The following is an 18,347-nucleotide window of genomic DNA, read 5'->3' as shown; positions in this document are numbered from 1 at the left end:
CATTACTCATAAAAAAAAATTTTAAATGTAAAAAGTGGATGTGTTTGTATGGTCGGTATATAAAACCCTTTCTCTCATTCGGTGAGATCATATGTCCCTGAAAGAGTGGGAGTCCGTCACATGGGTGCTTAAGAGTTATTAGGGTCTTGACTTCGTAGGCTTCTTTGTCTAGGTTGCGAAGTGACCACATGAGGCTGCACGTGCAGGGCGTGCAATAGATGGGTGAGCTGTTGTCTCTCAGCGAAGTATTGATTTTTGGTGAAGTATATTTTAGTGAGGTGTAGGCAATTTGAATTTATTTTTTATTACAATATATGACTAAAACTTATATAATCTTGGACTGTATCGGGTCAGATTGAAATAAAATTTTAAGTCTTAATTTAATTAAAAATAAATTTAAAATTTTGTTCAAATTTAATCTAAATAAAAATATTAAAATCTGAATTCGATTTGACCCGTCTCTATTAAATTCTTTTATACTATTATTTTATATAAAATTAAATTTAAAAAATATAAATATTAAATACACTAAAAATATTATAATAAATATTTTTTGACGAATTAAAAATAACTGTTAAATTTATTTCAATATTAAAATAATTATCAAATTTAAACGTCCAATAATATTTTTTACTGGATTTTAATAATATTTGTATATATGCAAATATTTACTCCTAACTTGTAAAATGATTAAACAAAAAACAGAATTTTGCTCATGGTTGGGAATGGGTAACAGGTGAGAAAAGTGAGTTGATGTAAAAGCATTTTCTGCAAGTAAAGTGAAGAATAAGGGATAGATGAACAAAATGGACAAATTTCAATTACCTATTTACACTCATTGTTAGTCACAGTCATAGCATCTAATCCGCAATTATTTAACCTAGAAAAAAGTGAAGGACTTCAACTATAAAAAAAAAAAGCTGGTAAAGCTAGTGGGACACTTCGAATATATAATCTCTCTCTAACATTAAAGGCTCTGAGTACTTTCTCACTCTAGGTCTGGCTGTAAACTATGAGTGTGTGTTAGGGATTAGGACACCATAGGATACGGCTTCAATCAAGTTACAACAAATTGTCTCCCTATGATAAATATCCCACCAGACCTAATTTTTTTCTGTCACTGGCTGCTTAGTTATGTTCTGCAATGGCTACCTTGTATTAGTTTTAACCTTGAAATAATAGTGGTTATGCTTGAATGGTACTTTCACCATTAAAGAAATTACCCCTTTCTGGTTCATACGATAGTTTTTATTATTATTATCATTTAATATTAATAGTATTATAAAGTATACATTAAATTAAAAAGTATATTAGTTATTTTTATTAAAAATTTAATCAATTTTTATTGTTAAAAATTAGTTTAATTTGTAGAATAATTATACATAGTGTGTCATTTGTAACTTATTTTAACATACATAAATTAATTTTTAACAATAAAAATAATAAAAAAAATTAATTTACTATTTAATTTAATGTACATAGATTAAATTTTTTTATTAAAAGGGATAAATTATAATCCGACTCTTAATCTAACGGACTCCGTTATATTGTTTGTTTAATTAGTTAATATATAAGCATGCAGGTATATTGTTCAAATCAAGAACGAAATCATAGAAAGATCAAACTTTGGGTGCAAAGCTGTTTATGTGTGTATATATATATATATGCTCTTTTCAAATCGGCATGAAGTTGGCGCAGAGTGTATTGATTTTCTGGACTAGACTATGCTGCTGATGTTAGGGTTTATGCCATCAATCATTAGACATGTTGATATTGTTTTTTAGGGTTTAGGGTTAAAAGCAACAAACTCGTCTGCATATATAGATATATGGTAGGGGAATCCATCACGAAAGAGCAAAGGGAAAAGGTTAAAAGAGAGACGTCACTGGTTGTTTGATGTAGTGAGAAGCCAAGGTGGTGGTGGTGGTGATGGTGAACTGGCGGGAGATTATGGCGGGACAGGCAATGTAAGGCTAATCCATTCAAGCAACTAAAGCCTTTTTTCTTATTCACTTTACGTCATTTCCATCAACAGTTGCATGATAATAAATTGTGATTAAAATTTTTAAAAGAAAGTGAGCAAGGAAAAAACAGCTGCTGCTACCTGGAATGGTGGTGAGAGGAGGTTCTATAAATGAAGTTTTCAAGTAATTTGAAACACAGATACATAAAATCATCACTTCTTCCTTCAACCAGTATTATTGATGATTGTAATTACCTTATCTAGTTCATCTTTTAAGTCTGGGTAATTAATGCTAATATATTATCATTAAATTATGAGGTTAAGGGAGATGAAATTAGATTGCGGATAATTAATTACTAAATTCGTTATAATAAAAATTCCAAAAAATATTATAATTATAAAGATAGCTTTTTTTTTCTCTTCACATCCATCAAATCACTTTTATTTTATTTTTGATAATGTCAGTATCATCATCTAACACATATTAAAATTGTTGAATATTTTTGTGTAAATGTACTTCAAAAGAGTTAAATTCTTTATTTATATAAAACGGTTATTATTCATGGATGTGACGTAATAGGTAAATTTTATGTACGTTAACACATACTCTATTTTAATATTAACACGTGTTTTCTATATTAGATTCATCTACATGGTGATGCAAATCCACATTATGTAAGCTCATGAAAGAGCGCGAACACTTCACGTATAAACTTAAGGTATGAACCATAAAAGCTATGAGTCGGGACCCAATCGAATAACCAAGTAGTGAATCGATAATGACGAGTATCATAACAAAAAACATAGATAATAAAATAACTTTTTAACTATACAAATTAAATTAAAAAAACCAGATGTTATTAGATTATATTAAAATGTAAAATAAAAAAGAGAAATTAAAATAGTAATTTCCCACTTTTTATCCAATAATGAACACACTCTTCTTAGCACATGGTGGCAAATGCCTTAAAAGAAGAGGATTAAGTGTTCAAAGTTAAAACCCCAATTTGAAGTATTAAAGTGGAATGGTTGAGCTTTGAGCTTGTACTTTATTTGATTGCCTTTTTTTCCCTTTCTAGTAACTAAAGGAGGTTGGCGAATTAATTAGTATTAATTAATAGTATGTACTTACTTTATTTGAATATTTGGACTTGGACTGATTTTATTATTTATTATTGACTTCGGTAAAATTTAAATTTCAATAATCAATTGGGGTAATTTTAATTTATATATGTGCATAACATACTTAATTTTAACTTACCAATATAATAAAAAAAATTCATCTTTTCTCATCGTCAGGATATCTCGTAAGATCAATCACTTGATTAAAATAAACAAATTCACTTAAAAATTCACCGGTTAAGGACACTTATATTCACTATCGCATGAGACATCATAAAATCATGTTAAATTTTATTTAAGATAGATACTTCCATCGCATCTAATAAAAGCTTTATCAAGAAGAAACTGAATTTACTAATGTGCTTTCTCTCCCAATGAACATAAGTCGTCAATTACAACAAATACGATAATATAATATATCTTTAATCAACATCAAAACAACCATAATAACCACAAAATAAGAAAGTAAATGACACGTGATTTTTACATAGAAAATTCCTTTAAAGTAAAGGGTAAAAATCACATGACTTAAGAATTTACTAAAAAGTTATTCAAAATTCTCGCTATAATATTTCAATAAAGTGACCACAAAAGAGTATATACTTTCAACATGGCTAATAACAAGTAATTTCAAATAAACAAAAGAGTAAATACACCCTAAATTTCCTGTTTTTTTAGAGTCGCAAAACTCTTTTTCATGACTGAAACTCTACACAAACACCATTAAACTCTTCCCATAAGTCTTCTAAAAACTTTCCCTAACGACACTCGACTCTCGTGCGAATACCTTACAAACTTTTTCCACCAACTCCATGTACAATTGGTTGATTTTAAACAGTCTTTTCTTATATGTTAATGGAGATAAAAAAAAAAGACCGTTTGGGTTTTGAAATAAAGTCGGAAAAGTGTTGAAGAGTTAAATTGTATTTCGTTTTCTTTATTTAAAGAATAAATTAATCGTTTTTATAATTTTATTTATTTATACTGTTAAAAATTAACATAATTGACAAAATAATCAGACAATTACATATGACATGCTCATACAACTCTTATTTTAAATAGAGTCTAATATTTTTGTCCAAACCTTCAAAATTGGAAAGCCCAACGCGTAGATAAAATTAACCGCTTTGAAGCTCTATTTTCATTTTCCCCCATACCATAGCTTCCCTTCCGATATGCTGCTTATTAAGTTCAAACTAGTTAATTTCGCATCGTTCCGACTGGCACGCACTATTCTAATGATAAATCAATACAATCAACTTGCTTCACCAGCTTGTTCCACTCAATTCCAGTCATATCAATCAAAACATTATGCACTGATTTGTAAAATCGGGTATGATAATAAAATAAAAATAAAAAAGGAAATGCAACGCATATTCGGTTCTTAGACCATCAATATCCATGTATTATTAATTTAATCCTTAAAAAACCTCAAAATAATAATAATAATCTTCAACAAATTATGTTTAGAAAATGTAAAATGTCTCTCTTTCATGCTCAGCTAATGTGAAAGCAGAAATTTTAAATCAATAATTCTAAGCTTGAGCACCAAGTTCAAGGAGAAGAGTGTGGCTAACAGCATTGGAAGATGGTCCAACAAATTGAATGGGACCTGTAACCAAAAATTCATCAAAAACATAAAAGTGAAAGCGATTAAGAGGTCTCTCTCTATTATAGTCACTTGATTAAATTAGTTCTTTTCTTATTAAATGAATCAATTTAGCCTCTATATTATTAAAAGAGAATTTCATAACCTACCAGGACTAATGTAGCAGTTCTTAAGTGCCCAATCCTCCCTCACGGAAGCAAATTTCTTGAATGGAGCACCTGTATGATTATTTACAAGAAAATAAATTAACTGTTGCCTCTGTTTCAATTTGGTCCAACAAAAGAACCCAGTGGCATAATGAACAGAAACAATAAAAATTATATTGTTACCTTCAAGCTCTACCATTGCCTTCTTGATAACAGGTTTGAATTTACCTGCAAACACATTTCAATGCTAATGAAGTAATAGTTCGGGTTATGGTACAATTCTATTGGTTGAGGTTACTTGGTGTTTAAGTTTATTTAATAAAGGTCATACATTGTAGCGAATAAAGTTTCTTAATGATCAAGTAATAGTATCTATAAATATAGAGTATGTGATCTCTGTATCGAACATGGGTTTTGTAGGGATGTGAGAAGAAATTGGTAAAACACCGGGTTAACGAGATAAAGTGTATTCCTTGAAAGCACAAAATTTGGGTTTGTTTCAGAGCTCGGATTTAGTGGATTTTCCTCTCATTCGTGGATTAGGCCATCGGGCCAAACTATGTTTTAAATATTATCTCTTGTGAGCATAATTTATACCATGAAGGTCCATGTACTAAGAGTTATATTGCATTTTGTTCTCTTTTATTCAAAAAATAGGCAAATTAATTCCTATATGTTAGCTTAAAGAGTATATTGGTTCTTTCTGTTAAAAATTTCATCCATTTGTACGGTTATAAACTGACGTGACTGACGGAATAATTAGACAATAATACATTGCATGCTATGTGCACATTATGATGACGTACAAGGACCAATTTTTAACCGTAGGAATGGCTGAAATTTTTAACAAAAGGACTAATTTGCCCTTTTTTTAGTAAAGGGAGCAAAATGCTTGAAGTGATAAGGTGAAGTAACCATACCATGCCTCCTCTCGACATCCATTAACGATGTAAGAGCAGTCCCTCCGACAGTCCATTCTTCAACCGGGGCTCCCAAGTTTCCTACCTGCAAACATTCCAAACGTAGAAAATCAAAATACTTGGTTCACAAGTTTAAAAACACAATCGAATAACGATATCAACGCAGAAGGACAATAGTTAAGAAGCGGAAACGAACCGATGATATCAACCCAGTTTTTCCACTGTGGAGGAGAGCTGCGGCGCCGTAGCCCAAAGCATAGCAATAGGAGGCATCAAAGTTAGTTGGCAAACCACATCTTCCTTCATATCTGCATATATATAATAATCATATAAGGAAAAATACTCTCTATGGCCTAAGGTTTGAACCTACTCATGATGCCATTAGCATTATGTACCCAAAAAAGTGTGATTGTCCTTTAAAATGGCCCTTATAAGATCCTTCTTGCTTCCTCTTCTCCAATTCTGTTTCAACCATTTGAATCAACATTTTCTCCGTTTCGATTTTAGCGACCTAACAGTAACAAAAAACAGACCAAACAAACGTTGAAAACCCAACAAATAATACTTCAACAAACAAAGATCGGTAGAGGAACATCGTAATACCTGAACGTTTCCATGAGGATCTCTTTCGAGCATCAATTGTTCTTGAATTGCTTGAGGTAAGAACTCGAAAAGCTTTAGAGATTGGTTGGTAAGTTTCTTTTTCCATATCCCATCTTCATCGACAACATCATGTGCCAGAATCTCGTTTAGTTCGGCGATAAGCTGCTGGACCTGGAAGCACGTAAAAGCAGATAAATATCGGGATGATGAAACCATTATGACAATAGGCCAGCTGAAGACCAAAAGTACCTCGGGAATAAAGTCAATAAGACCTTCAGGTATGAGAATAACACCATAGTTGTAACCGAGTTCAGCACGTTTGCAAATGACATCGACCATGTAGTCCGTAACATTTTTAAGCGTCTGCTTCTTGGCAGCAACCTGCGAAAAGATATACTCAGATGAAATGAATCAAACTTATTCTCGACAAGCAGTGGAAGATGGTGGAAAAAACGATACCTCTTCTCCGATAATGGTAATGTTAGGTTGAGTCTGCAAAGCACACTCCAAAGTAATATGCGAAGCTGCACGTCCCATGAGCCGCACAACTACAAAAACAATAACAGGCGTTTAGTGGCGTAAGTGAACAGACACACAAGTATGAACCGTTTTTCGAAAGGTTCGTGAAATTTGTATGTTTGAAGCACTTACAGTGATAATATTTTCCAGTTGACCGTGCGTCAATCATGACGTTGCCAATCATTTCTGCATATATCTATACAAAGGTAACCAGACATTAGTACGTATCAGCGGACGGATGCGGTATATAAAATGTGAAAGCCAATATAACCTTACCTTGCAGGCAGTATCGAATCCGAAACTAGTTGGAACCTCTTTGCATTTCAAATCACCGTCGATTGTTTTTGGGCATCCAACCACTCGAGTTTTCAAGTTTTTACACCTAAAGGAAAAGAAGGGATAAGGTATATGTTACACCAGCGAAGAGATCAGGATAGAGGTATATGTACCTGAAGTTTTCAGCAAGGAGGCAAGCGTTCGTGTTCGAGTCATCCCCACCAATAACCACAAGCCCGTCCAAGTCGAGCTTCACTGCTGTTTCTTCAGCTTGCTTAAACTGAAAGTTACACCCACTTTATTCAGACACCATTACTTGATAACAAAAAACTCGAATAACTTATAAGAATCATGGAAAGGCTCTTACCTGCTCGGGAGTTTCGATCTTGTCTCTCCCACTACAGATCATATCAAAGCCACCCTGGTTAATATAAATAAAGAAGCAAAATCAGTTGTGATCTTTGCTTTAGCAGACATGTTGTATATGTACATACATGAAAGCATAAGACAACATAGGACTAAAATTGGTAATAACATGAACTTGTACCTTTCAAACTGTTTAAACTGTTGCATTTTTCCAGAAAGAGCAATTTTTAGCCATGTTTGATAATATAAATTTTTTTATCTTTTAATATATATGATCTTTTTATCTTTTAAATATACATAAATAATATTTTGTTCAATCAAAATTTGAATCCGATCTAATTTGATTTAACCAACTGAATCAACATATGTTCAGTCTTCGCTAAGTTCGATCGGTTAATCGGTTAAAACGGTTTTTCAATTTTTATAACCGAATCCATCATGTAAAAACTAAGAAAAGATACCTGATTTCTGTAAGGGTAAATATAATCAGCATTCAATTCAATGTATTTGCATTTCATGATCCCAGCAGGGCCTCCTCTAAATCCATACAAAATGCTACCTTTGGCGCGATCTTGCAAGTAATCTGTCGTTCAGAACGGTGACGTTTTACTTCCATTATCACAAATAGCAATAATACTAAAAAAACACAAGCAATGAAAAGTGAAATTGAAAGGAAAAAAAGTACTAACCGAAAATTCCAGAAATCACATTGTGACCTCCAGGTGCCTGTCCTCCAGACAAAACGACGCCGATCTTCAACTTCAGGTCGGATCGGAGAGAATCCGCTTCGTTCGGCACCAACATTGCCGACGGTTGTCCGAATAGATTCGGAAACAGCTTCGCAATCTCATCTGCCAAAAAATGAAAGCAAGGTCTCCAGTTCAGTGAAACTGAGCTAATAACTTCACCGTTACTTGCATTTTTCATGCAAGTAAACAAAAAAGAAGAAGAATGACGAACCAGGGTTGCCGGCGGCGGAGCTAGGAGGACCTTCGACGACTTTGAAAGGATTTCTAAGAACGGAAGGTAGAGGAAGAGCGTGGTCGATACGACTGTTCTGGACTTCACTGTAAACGGCGGCGAAACGTCCCGAAACCGGCCCTGTTTCAAAGGCTGCAGCGTTGCCGTTAGTATTCAATGAGGAATACATTGTTCTTTTTAGTTTATTTAGTTTGTGAGTTGATTGGTGGCGGCTTTGTGATTGGGAGCTTGGATCTGTGTAAGAACAATAAAAGTGGTTTTTATTACACTAATATTTATTTGTGTTGTTTACACTGTTGTATTCTCTGTGTCTCTGTTGCCGTTTTCCAGTTAAGGAAACGGCGGTGTTTTGAGGGGATTTGAACGAGCGAAACGACAATGAAGAGCGCCGTTTCATTGTCTAGTAGGCAGTAGGTTTCTTTCGTTGTTGAAAAAACCGGAGTTGCTTCGGCTGAATTTGTTTGAATTGAGTGGTTTATTAAAATAATATTATAAACATATAAATCAAGAAAATTTTCAAAAATGAAAAAAATATGAAAATTTATTCTTCATAGGAAAATGATTCATTGGTTCTTGTTTTTTTTAATTATTTAATTACATTACAGAATAAATCAATTTTCGATTCCATCGATTAAACCGGATCTTTTACCATAATTATTTAGATACATATAAAAGGGAAGTTAAAGGAGTAGAGAGGAAGTTGGGTGGATGGCTGTTTGTCCTTTACCTAACCCTTGATTTTGGTTGGTGTTGGGGTTGGTGGTAGGAATGGGGAGCAAAAAAGCATCTTTTATTGATATTACTTATTTTCTATATTATTAATTTTTCTTAAAAAATTATTTTTTATATAATAATATTTATTCTTTTTGATATAATACTTAGAGAATTACTTATAGCCCTTCTTTAATTTATAAATAAGAAAATAATGTGTTTCAGTACATTCGAACCTAAATTCTCTTACATTAATAATAATGCTCATATAAATCGAAATATTATTATCATAACAATAATAATTCCTTTGGTATAATAGTAATAATATGGGTATAACATATGGCTTTAACTAATTCAACCATATAGTGTTGTACCAAAATTAAAAAAAAAAACCATAAAGTGTGGATAGGTAGGTTGAAATACCATTTTAATTTTAAGCTCTTAGCTTAAGAATAATACAAAAGCAAATTAAAGAATAGATGAGATGCTCCTTTCCTACTTATCTTTAACATAAAATATCCCTCTTATTCTATTTTATCTTTATATAATAGAATTTGAGAAATTATTTAGTATACTGTAAAAATTGTAGACTTCATAAGTAATATCAGGTATTGATAAGTATTTTATAAGGATATTATAAAAAAATTTAAAAAAATATTTTAAAAAAAACATGTCAATCTTTTAAGATTGCTTGTGAAAAATAATACACGGCTAGTATACTAAATATTCACTAATAATTTTTTGAATAATTATTTACAAGTTTCAAATTGGTTAGCTCCAATATCTATATTTTTCGATTTTTGTATTTTAATTCCTCTATTTATCTAATTTAATAAAAAAAAACTATGTATGTTTTCAATTAGATTTTATCTCAAAATAAAAATTGGGCTCAAGAGAATACAAAACCCACTTGCTTATACTTATCTTCATGATCAAAAAGCCTCAAATTATAATTGAAAAAGTCAAGTTAATTCGGATTTTAAAATTTTTACGATCAAGTTTGAATTATTTCGAGTTTAATTATTCTAAACTCAAGTCATTCAAAATTTTTAATTCGGTTCTTATATCGAGGTCAAGTAATCTCTAATCATTTTAAGTTATTTTAAGTTTAGATAATTTTTAATTTAATTTATTGACTTTTTACTATTAATTTAAATTGATTCAAACTTAATTAATCGAACCGATGTATAATAATTTACTCTAAAACAAGATAAAGAAAAAAAGTTGGAACAGAAGTGGATAGCATTAGCAAACATCAAAATTTTGAGTTTCCCTTTATTTACTTTTAGGTCTTTTTTTGATGGGCAGTGCATTTATCACAACAATAACGGTGAAATTAAATATTGTAACGTGAGAAAAAAAAAAACTAAACGCAGAGCAGTAAAGGTAAACCCCATGCAAAGGGCCTTCAGTAATCATTTTTAATCCTTAGAAATTCCGAATTGCCAGGCAAATTCTTCCTAAGGAAATCAAATACGCTATCCACTGCAGCAACGATGTACTGGTAGTATAAAGGGAATTGAAACATTGCAAATACGCATATGGGAAGGAATGCAGCCGCATACGTTAGCGTTGCAGTCCACCTCTTCTCCAAATGAACCAGAAGTAAAATGGTGGCTGTGAAAGTCAGCATGGTGCTGGTGACCGAGAAGAACAGAAAGGTGAAACCGAGCGAGAGGCTCCGAGGCAGTCGGTGACGAAAATCTTCGAACTCGAGCGAAGAAGTGAGGATAGAGAGGAAGATCACCACTGAGGTCAAGCAGCTCGCTAGGCCGGCAACGTCCATCACGATGAAAACCGAGTAAAGAGGCTTTTCGAGGAGAATGGGATGACCATCTGCATCAGTTGGCCCATGATACAAATATCATAACTTAGTAATTCACCCAATTATTAATAAATTTATTTTTATAACAAATTATAAAATAGTTATTTAATTATTTAAAAAAATTGACACTAATTGATTAATAGTGACAAATTTTAAAATTAGTATAATAGTAATTTTAATCCTAAATATTTATAAATGGTTAAATCATTTTTTAAGACCTAAATTTAGCAACTTTCTTTATATTAGCGCTTGAATTTTTTTGATCCAAGTTAGGCATTGTACTTGACAATTGTTCCTACGTCGGGGCTTGAACTTTTTTGTCTAAGTTTAAATTTAACATAATAGTAACTTTAACTCTCAATATTTATAAATGGTTAAATCTCTTATTATTTCATATTACTTTTCGAGCTATTTTGGGATAAGATAATTTTTTACTTGTGTCATTTCTGATTTGAATCAGATTAGTTTAAATTGTTATGTTTCTATAATTAACTTGGACTGATTTGAATTTAAATCAAATTTGATATAATCGTAGTTAATTACACTTATTGTGATTCATTCCATCTTGCAAACTTGATTATTTCTTCTTTATATCTACATGACCGGTATAGGGCGAATTCAGAAAATTTTTTAAAGGAATCAAAATTGGATTATAAATTTTTGATAGATTAAAATATAATTTTATCATGTATTAATTTATGAATTGAAATATACATGCACTTGTACTTTGACAAGACTTGAGATTTAATCATTGTATTTAAAAAGTTAAAAAATTAGATCTTCCTATTTAAAAAAAAAATCTAAATCCAATCTTTAAAATTGCAAGTACTTTTTGTCTTAATTTGTCAACTTGAAATTTTGATTAGGCTATCCTTATTAAATTAACAGAAAATAAATATGTTAAATTGAAATTTTTGGACAAAAACAACCAACGACCATAATGATTAAACTAGAATTTTCAAATTAAAAAAAGTAATTAAGAATATTGAATTTTTAACTCTTAAAATACAAGGGCCAAATATCAAATTCTATACTAGTTCAAGGACTAAAAACATTTTAAAACCTAATTTATAATTTCATCTTTTCTAAAGGTTCTTGTTTGAGAAGACCAAAATACAATTTTACCATATAGTAACTTTTAATTTAATTATTTTAAAAGGGATTCAATTATAAGTTTTCCATATTCACCTTTGGTATTGCGGATTCATATTTGATGAATTAATAATATATATGTTGAGTATTTAAGAGTGTATCTTCTTTAGATGAGTTAACTGTGCATTTATATTATATGATTACTGTTTTTGGATGTAATATTATAGGTAGGTTCCCATATATGTCGATCAATAAGTATCATATTCTAGAGTTAACACGTGTTTTCTAGATGTGGGATCGCTTATATGATTGTGGTAACCTACATCTTATGATCTCATAGAAGCGTGCGAACCGCATAAAACACATATTAGGACCCAACCTGGTAATCAAGTCGATAATAGTACATATGATAACTATTAATCAACAACATCATCATTAGGTTCATAAACAAATTTTTAAAAAATGATTAAAAATAAATACAATGATTAAATCCAAGAGCCCAAGAACAATTACCCAAACAGGAATATAGGAATAAGAGAAAAAAAAACAGTAAAAATCCAGTAATCAATGGACTTTGAGCAACAATACAGATAAAAAAGTTTCCCTTTTATTGCTTCTTAGTAATCATCTATAATTTGAAGAAAATCCCAGTTACCAGGCAAATTACTTCTAAGAAAATCCAAAATGCTCTTCACTGCAGCAACGAAGTACTGGTAATATAAAGGGAATTGAAACAATGCAAATATGCATATGGGAAGGAATGCAGCCGCATACGTTAGCGTTGCAGTCCACTTCTTCTCCAAATGAACCAGCAGTAAAATGGTGGCTGTGAAAGTCATCATGGTGCTGGTGACGGAGAAGAATAGGAAGGTGAAACCGAGGGAGAGGTTCCGAGGTAGCCGGTGATGAAAATCCTCGAACTCGAGTGAAGAAGTGAGGATAGAGAGGAAGATAACCACCGAGGTCAAGGAACTCGCGAGACCGGCAACGTCCATCACCGTGAAAAACGAGTAAAGAGGCTCGTCGAGGAGAATGGGACGACCGTCTGCATGTATTGACCCATGATTCAATATCATCATAACCTTTATATCATATAGTTGGTTTACTAATGAATAAATAAAAAAAGAGAAATTAATGTATTACCATAAATTAAATTGTAAATTGATTTTTTCTATCAAAAAGTTCATCCCTTTTACTACTGATAAAAATTGACGTGGTTAATAGAATAACCCGACAATAACACGTGGTACAATGACTAATTTTTAATAATAAAAGTAGATGAAATTTTTAACAAAAAGATCAGTTTACTTTTTGATCTAATGAACAAGGCTAATTTATCCAGTTTTCATATGAGCCCAAATGCAATTCAGACTTCTAATTCAGAGCTGCCATGATAACTTTAACTCAGTTTCTAATAGATCAATTGCGTACTCTGCAAGAAACCACCCGGTGCGGTGTAGGCAGCTGTGAAAACAACAGTTGCCACGAGAATGGCGACCGTCGAACACGACTGAGAGGTGTTCTTCACCCATTCTTGCGCGGTTTTAAGTAGATCTCGGTGATTATCCTTGAAAAGATTATCTGCTGTGGTGTCCTTTCTGTTGAGATGCATGAAAAAATGAGAGGGCATTTGGTTTTTTACGTCCTGCATTTAAGACAAAACTCGAATTAACTCGATCTACATTGAACAAATCCGCTCGATTAACGGGTCTAGTTTTAACCATAAAAAAAATTGTACCTCAAACCATGTCAATTCCTGTTGGAGTTTAAGAGCAGGGGTAGGTTTGGTTCCTCCATGATAATATTTAGTGCTAGCAGCATGGTGCAGTATGGTGCAGCCATGGTTATCGATTCCCCGAACCAACCTCTTCGCCTCTTCTTTATTCTTTACGACATTGAACACTTTGTATTGCCGATGCATGATAGCGACATGAAGTATGTTTTGTCCGTTTTTACCGAATTGATAAACTGCCTGAGGGTACCTTGTGAGTATCTCATTCACTATCTCCACGATGCCTGTTTTGGTTGCGATGAGCAATGGCGTATCCGGTTCAGGCGACCGCTCCGTGTTGGCCGTTGCATTACTTTTTGACGTCTCTTCTTTTTCTTCCTCCTTCCGTTCCATTATAATCGTGTCGTCTTCCTCCGGTTCATGAGGTTCGAACCAAGACGCATCGGTTTCCACTAATAACTTCGCTAGTTTAACCGCCGATTCATGCATTTTCTTCTGCTTCCAAATCTGAACAATCATTTTCCATCCTACAATATAATAATCATATGAAACTCAAAGGTGTATATACGAGCAAAAATGTGATCAATACAATATCGAGACAGAATTACTCAATACCAATATTTATCGTGGTTCAACCCTTTAGCCTATGATCATTATCCCAAAAACATAAAACATCACTCACTTTAACTTTTGTACGAAGAAAACTTCAAAGCTTCTTTGTAGTTTGTAAATGTTGTAGATTTAGAAGAATTTGGATGGACGGTGCGTTTACCTGCGGTTAGTGTAAAAACAACGGTGGCGGTGAGATTAGATATTGTAGCGATACTGTAGCATGAGACAAAAAGTAAGCTAAACGTATCGCACCGCACCAATCGCCCATCCAAACTCACCCTTAATCCGTATACTTTAATTTGATTAAATTTAATCTCTATACTTTTTAAATCGATCAATTTTAGTCTATGTACTTTTTTATTTTTGAAATTTCAATCTTGACCAAATCGTAGCAGTCAAATATATTTGGTTAAATTTAATTATTAGTTCTATACTATGCATTTAATTAAATTTAGTTCATATTCTCCAATTGGATCATTCTAAGTCTCTATACTTTTTAAATTTTGATTAAAATTTTAGTCTTTATGTAAATTATAGTCATTAATCAATTAACTAGATTTTTATTGAGTAATATGAGAAAATAATAAGCTAACATGGCTTTACGCACACCGCATCAGATTTTCGGAATAGCTGAACTTAATGAATTTAGTAGTTATCATCTGGTGAAGACTAAAATTTTAAAATTTAAAAAGTACAAGGACTAATAGAAAAATTAAACCTATAATTTGATATGTATTGCTAGTAAAAAAATACCTTTGCAGTAATCCTGCTTCTTGAGACCTCTGTTTTGTTCACCCTGCTCTAAATCTCCTTTTTGCCCATTTTTTGTAAGCTCATTCGTCCCTTCCTCCTTACGTGAATCACTCGGTATGCCTTTTTTTCAAACAACATTGTCATTAAAATGAGTAAACGGTGATACTAAATTGAAGGGTCCAACTTTTCTAGCAAATTTTAACAAAAAGAAAAGGACTAATTTGTTCTTTAATTTAATGTACATAAAGTAATTTATCTATTTTTTTGAGTGAAGGGAGAAAAATACAATCTAATATCTCTATAATATTTTTACTCTTTATAGACCGGTTGAGGTGTCCATCAACTCTGAACTAAGAATACTTCGAAAACTTTTATCGAAAAAATCGTGAATCACTCGGTATGCCTTTTTTTCAAACAACATTGTCATTAAAATGAGTAAACGGTGATACTAAATTGAAGGGTCCAACTTTTCTAGCAAATTTTAACAAAAAGAAAAGGACTAATTTGTTCTTTAATTTAATGTACATAAAGTAATTTATCTATTTTTTTGAGTGAAGGGAGAAAAATACAATCTAATATCTCTATAATATTTTTACTCTTTATAGACCGGTTGAGGTGTCCATCAACTCTGAACTAAGAATACTTCGAAAACTTTTATCGAAAAAATCGTGAATCACTCGGTATGCCTTTTTTTCAAACAACATTGTCATTAAAATGAGTAAACGGTGATACTAAATTGAAGGGTCCAACTTTTCTAGCAAATTTTAACAAAAAGAAAAGGACTAATTTGTTCTTTAATTTAATGTACATAAAGTAATTTATCTATTTTTTTGAGTGAAGGGAGAAAAATACAATCTAATATCTCTATAATATTTTTACTCTTTATAGACCGGTTGAGGTGTCCATCAACTCTGAACTAAGAATACTTCGAAAACTTTTATCGAAAAAATCGATCTCCTATCCTATCAACAATTAATTTTATAGCTAAAATGAAGCAAAATACATACAATAATAGATGAGCTCCTTGAATATTCCTTTGGTGGGGGAGCTGCTCTTAAAAGCTGAGGCCATGCTAGCTAGCAGATGAAGACTGGTGTTTCCATTCTTGTCCGTGTATGTTGCAAGCTCTGGAGACTTTCCCAGAAGCCAAATAGCAGTATCTGGATTGAAAATGCAAAAGCCAATAACAGTATCAAGAAGACAATAGTGAAAGCTAATTAATTTTGACTCCAAACTGAAATTTAATCCAATTAAATATAATCTGTAATCTAAATCTGTCCAGTTTAGAAGTGTTTAGGGGCCTGGCCCGGGTTAAGTTTATGTATGATTTTAGTATTTTGATGTTTATTTAAGCTCAACACGATTTGAAATATGAGCTTAAAATTTATAAATGACAAACTTAAGCTTATTGTTTATCCGCCATATTATTTTTTAATATTTACATAGTATTGCATTATTATATAATTAATTTTATGTGATATAAATTACATAATAAATCAAAGTAAAATAAAAATATCTCACAAAAAATATAAAATGGGTGGGTTAGACTAGGCTCGACTTTAAATTTTGAAATCTGAGCTCAACTCATATTTTGAATGAGCCTATTTTTTTACTTAAATCCGTTTTTTAGGTCTCATATTTCTATCCAAACTATGTCATATTTCAATCAAACTTTTAAGCTTGGATGGATATCCTAACCCGTAAATAAATTTAATCTAATTCAAATTTAAATTAATTCAAATAAGTAACTTAGAATTACTCAAACTCAAAATTAAATCCAAATTAACCTATTCCGAAAACTCGAAGCAACTAGTAACTTAAAAACTAAAATGACATAAACCTAAAATTAACGGAACAATAACAACTCGAGAATTTTATAAATTAAATTAAACCGCTTCAAATTAATACCACCCAAAATTAATTTAAACTTTTTTTTATTTTAAATAATCTCATACCAATCGAGCTAAGAATAAATTGGAAAAAATTGAGAGTTAGACTAATTAAAAAAAAATTTGAATGAAGTGAGATGTATTACCGAACTTTTGGCCGATCACAGCAATATGAAGAATGGAGGTCCCATCGTTTCTCCTATAGTGACTTTCAAGGTTCCCGGTTCGTCTGATTGCCGTTGCCAAATACTCCACCATCGTTTTGCTGCTATATTCCGCAGCCATGAACAATGGGGTTTCACCTAATTTGTTTTGAGCACCCAATATCTCTTCCCTTTGCCGATTATCATTTCCAGGCAACACCAACAACACCTCTTCCATCAATAAACGAGCTGCTTTTACATGAGTAGTGGTGGCCACCTCATGGAGGATCGTGTTCCCGTAAATGTTCTTCACCTTCAGCACCTCCGCCTTCTTTGACGCCGGCACCATTCCGAGCAGAACACCAAGCACTTCCTTATGGCCGCCGTAAGCTGCGATGTGGAAGATGGTGTCTTTACGTGCGGTGATTGGATTCAACAATGCGTCGGGGTTATTCGAGTAGATTGCTTCCAAGCCATGAACGTCATTGGCTAAAACTTTTTTGTATGGTTCGCTCATTTCATTGAAACGGTTCATATCTGGTTTGGATATGATTATTTCTTTTTCCATGGATTATTGAAATTCTCTCTTTGAATGTGTATTTTATTTATATTCAAGTGGGTTATTTATGGACTGATATTGGTATTACTCTAGGAAGATTTGCAGATAAAATATAGGTTAAATTCTGCTATTAGTGCTTGTACTTTGTTAAAGTTATGGATTTAGTTCATGTGCTTTAATTTGATCAATTTTAGTCTTGGTACTTTTTAAATTTTAAAATTTTAGTCCTAGCCCAAACGTTAGCAGTTAAATTCATTTGGTTAAAACTAATTATTGGTCCTATGCTATGCGTACAGTTGTAGATTTAATCAATATTCTTCAATTGAATCATTCTAAGTCCTTATAGTTTTAGAATTTTGAAATTTCAATATTGGCACAAATGACAATCATTAATCCATTAACTGAATTTTTAGTAAATAATCTGTGGAATTAACAAGTTAACATGACATTACACATATGATAATATGTTTGCCACATTAGATTTTGGAAATAATATAACTTAATGATTTTAACATTTATTGTTTAG

The 18,347-nt window shown here is 31.9% G+C and overlaps 2 protein-coding genes across 2 annotated transcripts; both read right to left on the bottom strand.

The window, feature by feature from the left end:
* Window positions 1-4,461: 4,461 nt before the first annotated feature.
* LOC107935397 (pyrophosphate--fructose 6-phosphate 1-phosphotransferase subunit beta) lies at window positions 4,462-8,949 on the bottom strand. Its single transcript, XM_016867995.2, has 16 exons — window positions 8,485-8,949; window positions 8,214-8,375; window positions 7,986-8,107; window positions 7,526-7,579; window positions 7,332-7,438; window positions 7,159-7,264; window positions 7,015-7,078; window positions 6,823-6,911; window positions 6,613-6,744; window positions 6,364-6,534; window positions 6,156-6,271; window positions 5,957-6,068; window positions 5,761-5,845; window positions 5,024-5,068; window positions 4,844-4,912; window positions 4,462-4,697 (listed from the first exon to the last, which is right to left on the bottom strand). The coding sequence occupies exons 1-16, from the start codon at window positions 8,672-8,674 to the stop codon at window positions 4,621-4,623; spliced, it is 1,701 nt and encodes a 566-aa protein (XP_016723484.2). The 5' UTR covers window positions 8,675-8,949; the 3' UTR covers window positions 4,462-4,620.
* Window positions 8,950-10,467: 1,518 nt separating this feature from the next.
* On the bottom strand, window positions 10,468-17,854 carry LOC107935396 (uncharacterized). Its single transcript, XM_016867994.2, has 7 exons — window positions 17,266-17,854; window positions 16,238-16,390; window positions 15,231-15,350; window positions 13,872-14,392; window positions 13,565-13,778; window positions 12,756-13,178; window positions 10,468-11,052 (listed from the first exon to the last, which is right to left on the bottom strand). Exons 1-7 carry the CDS (start codon window positions 17,828-17,830, stop codon window positions 10,625-10,627), a joined length of 2,424 nt encoding a protein of 807 aa, XP_016723483.2. The 5' UTR covers window positions 17,831-17,854; the 3' UTR covers window positions 10,468-10,624.
* Between the last annotated feature and the right edge of the window lie 493 nt (window positions 17,855-18,347).

Source organism: Gossypium hirsutum, chromosome D10 (genome assembly GCF_007990345.1).
Source record: "Gossypium hirsutum isolate 1008001.06 chromosome D10, Gossypium_hirsutum_v2.1, whole genome shotgun sequence".
NCBI lineage: Eukaryota > Viridiplantae > Streptophyta > Magnoliopsida > Malvales > Malvaceae > Gossypium > Gossypium hirsutum.
The sequence above is the reverse complement of the archived record's forward strand: the minus strand, read 5'-3'. Positions and strand labels throughout refer to the sequence as shown.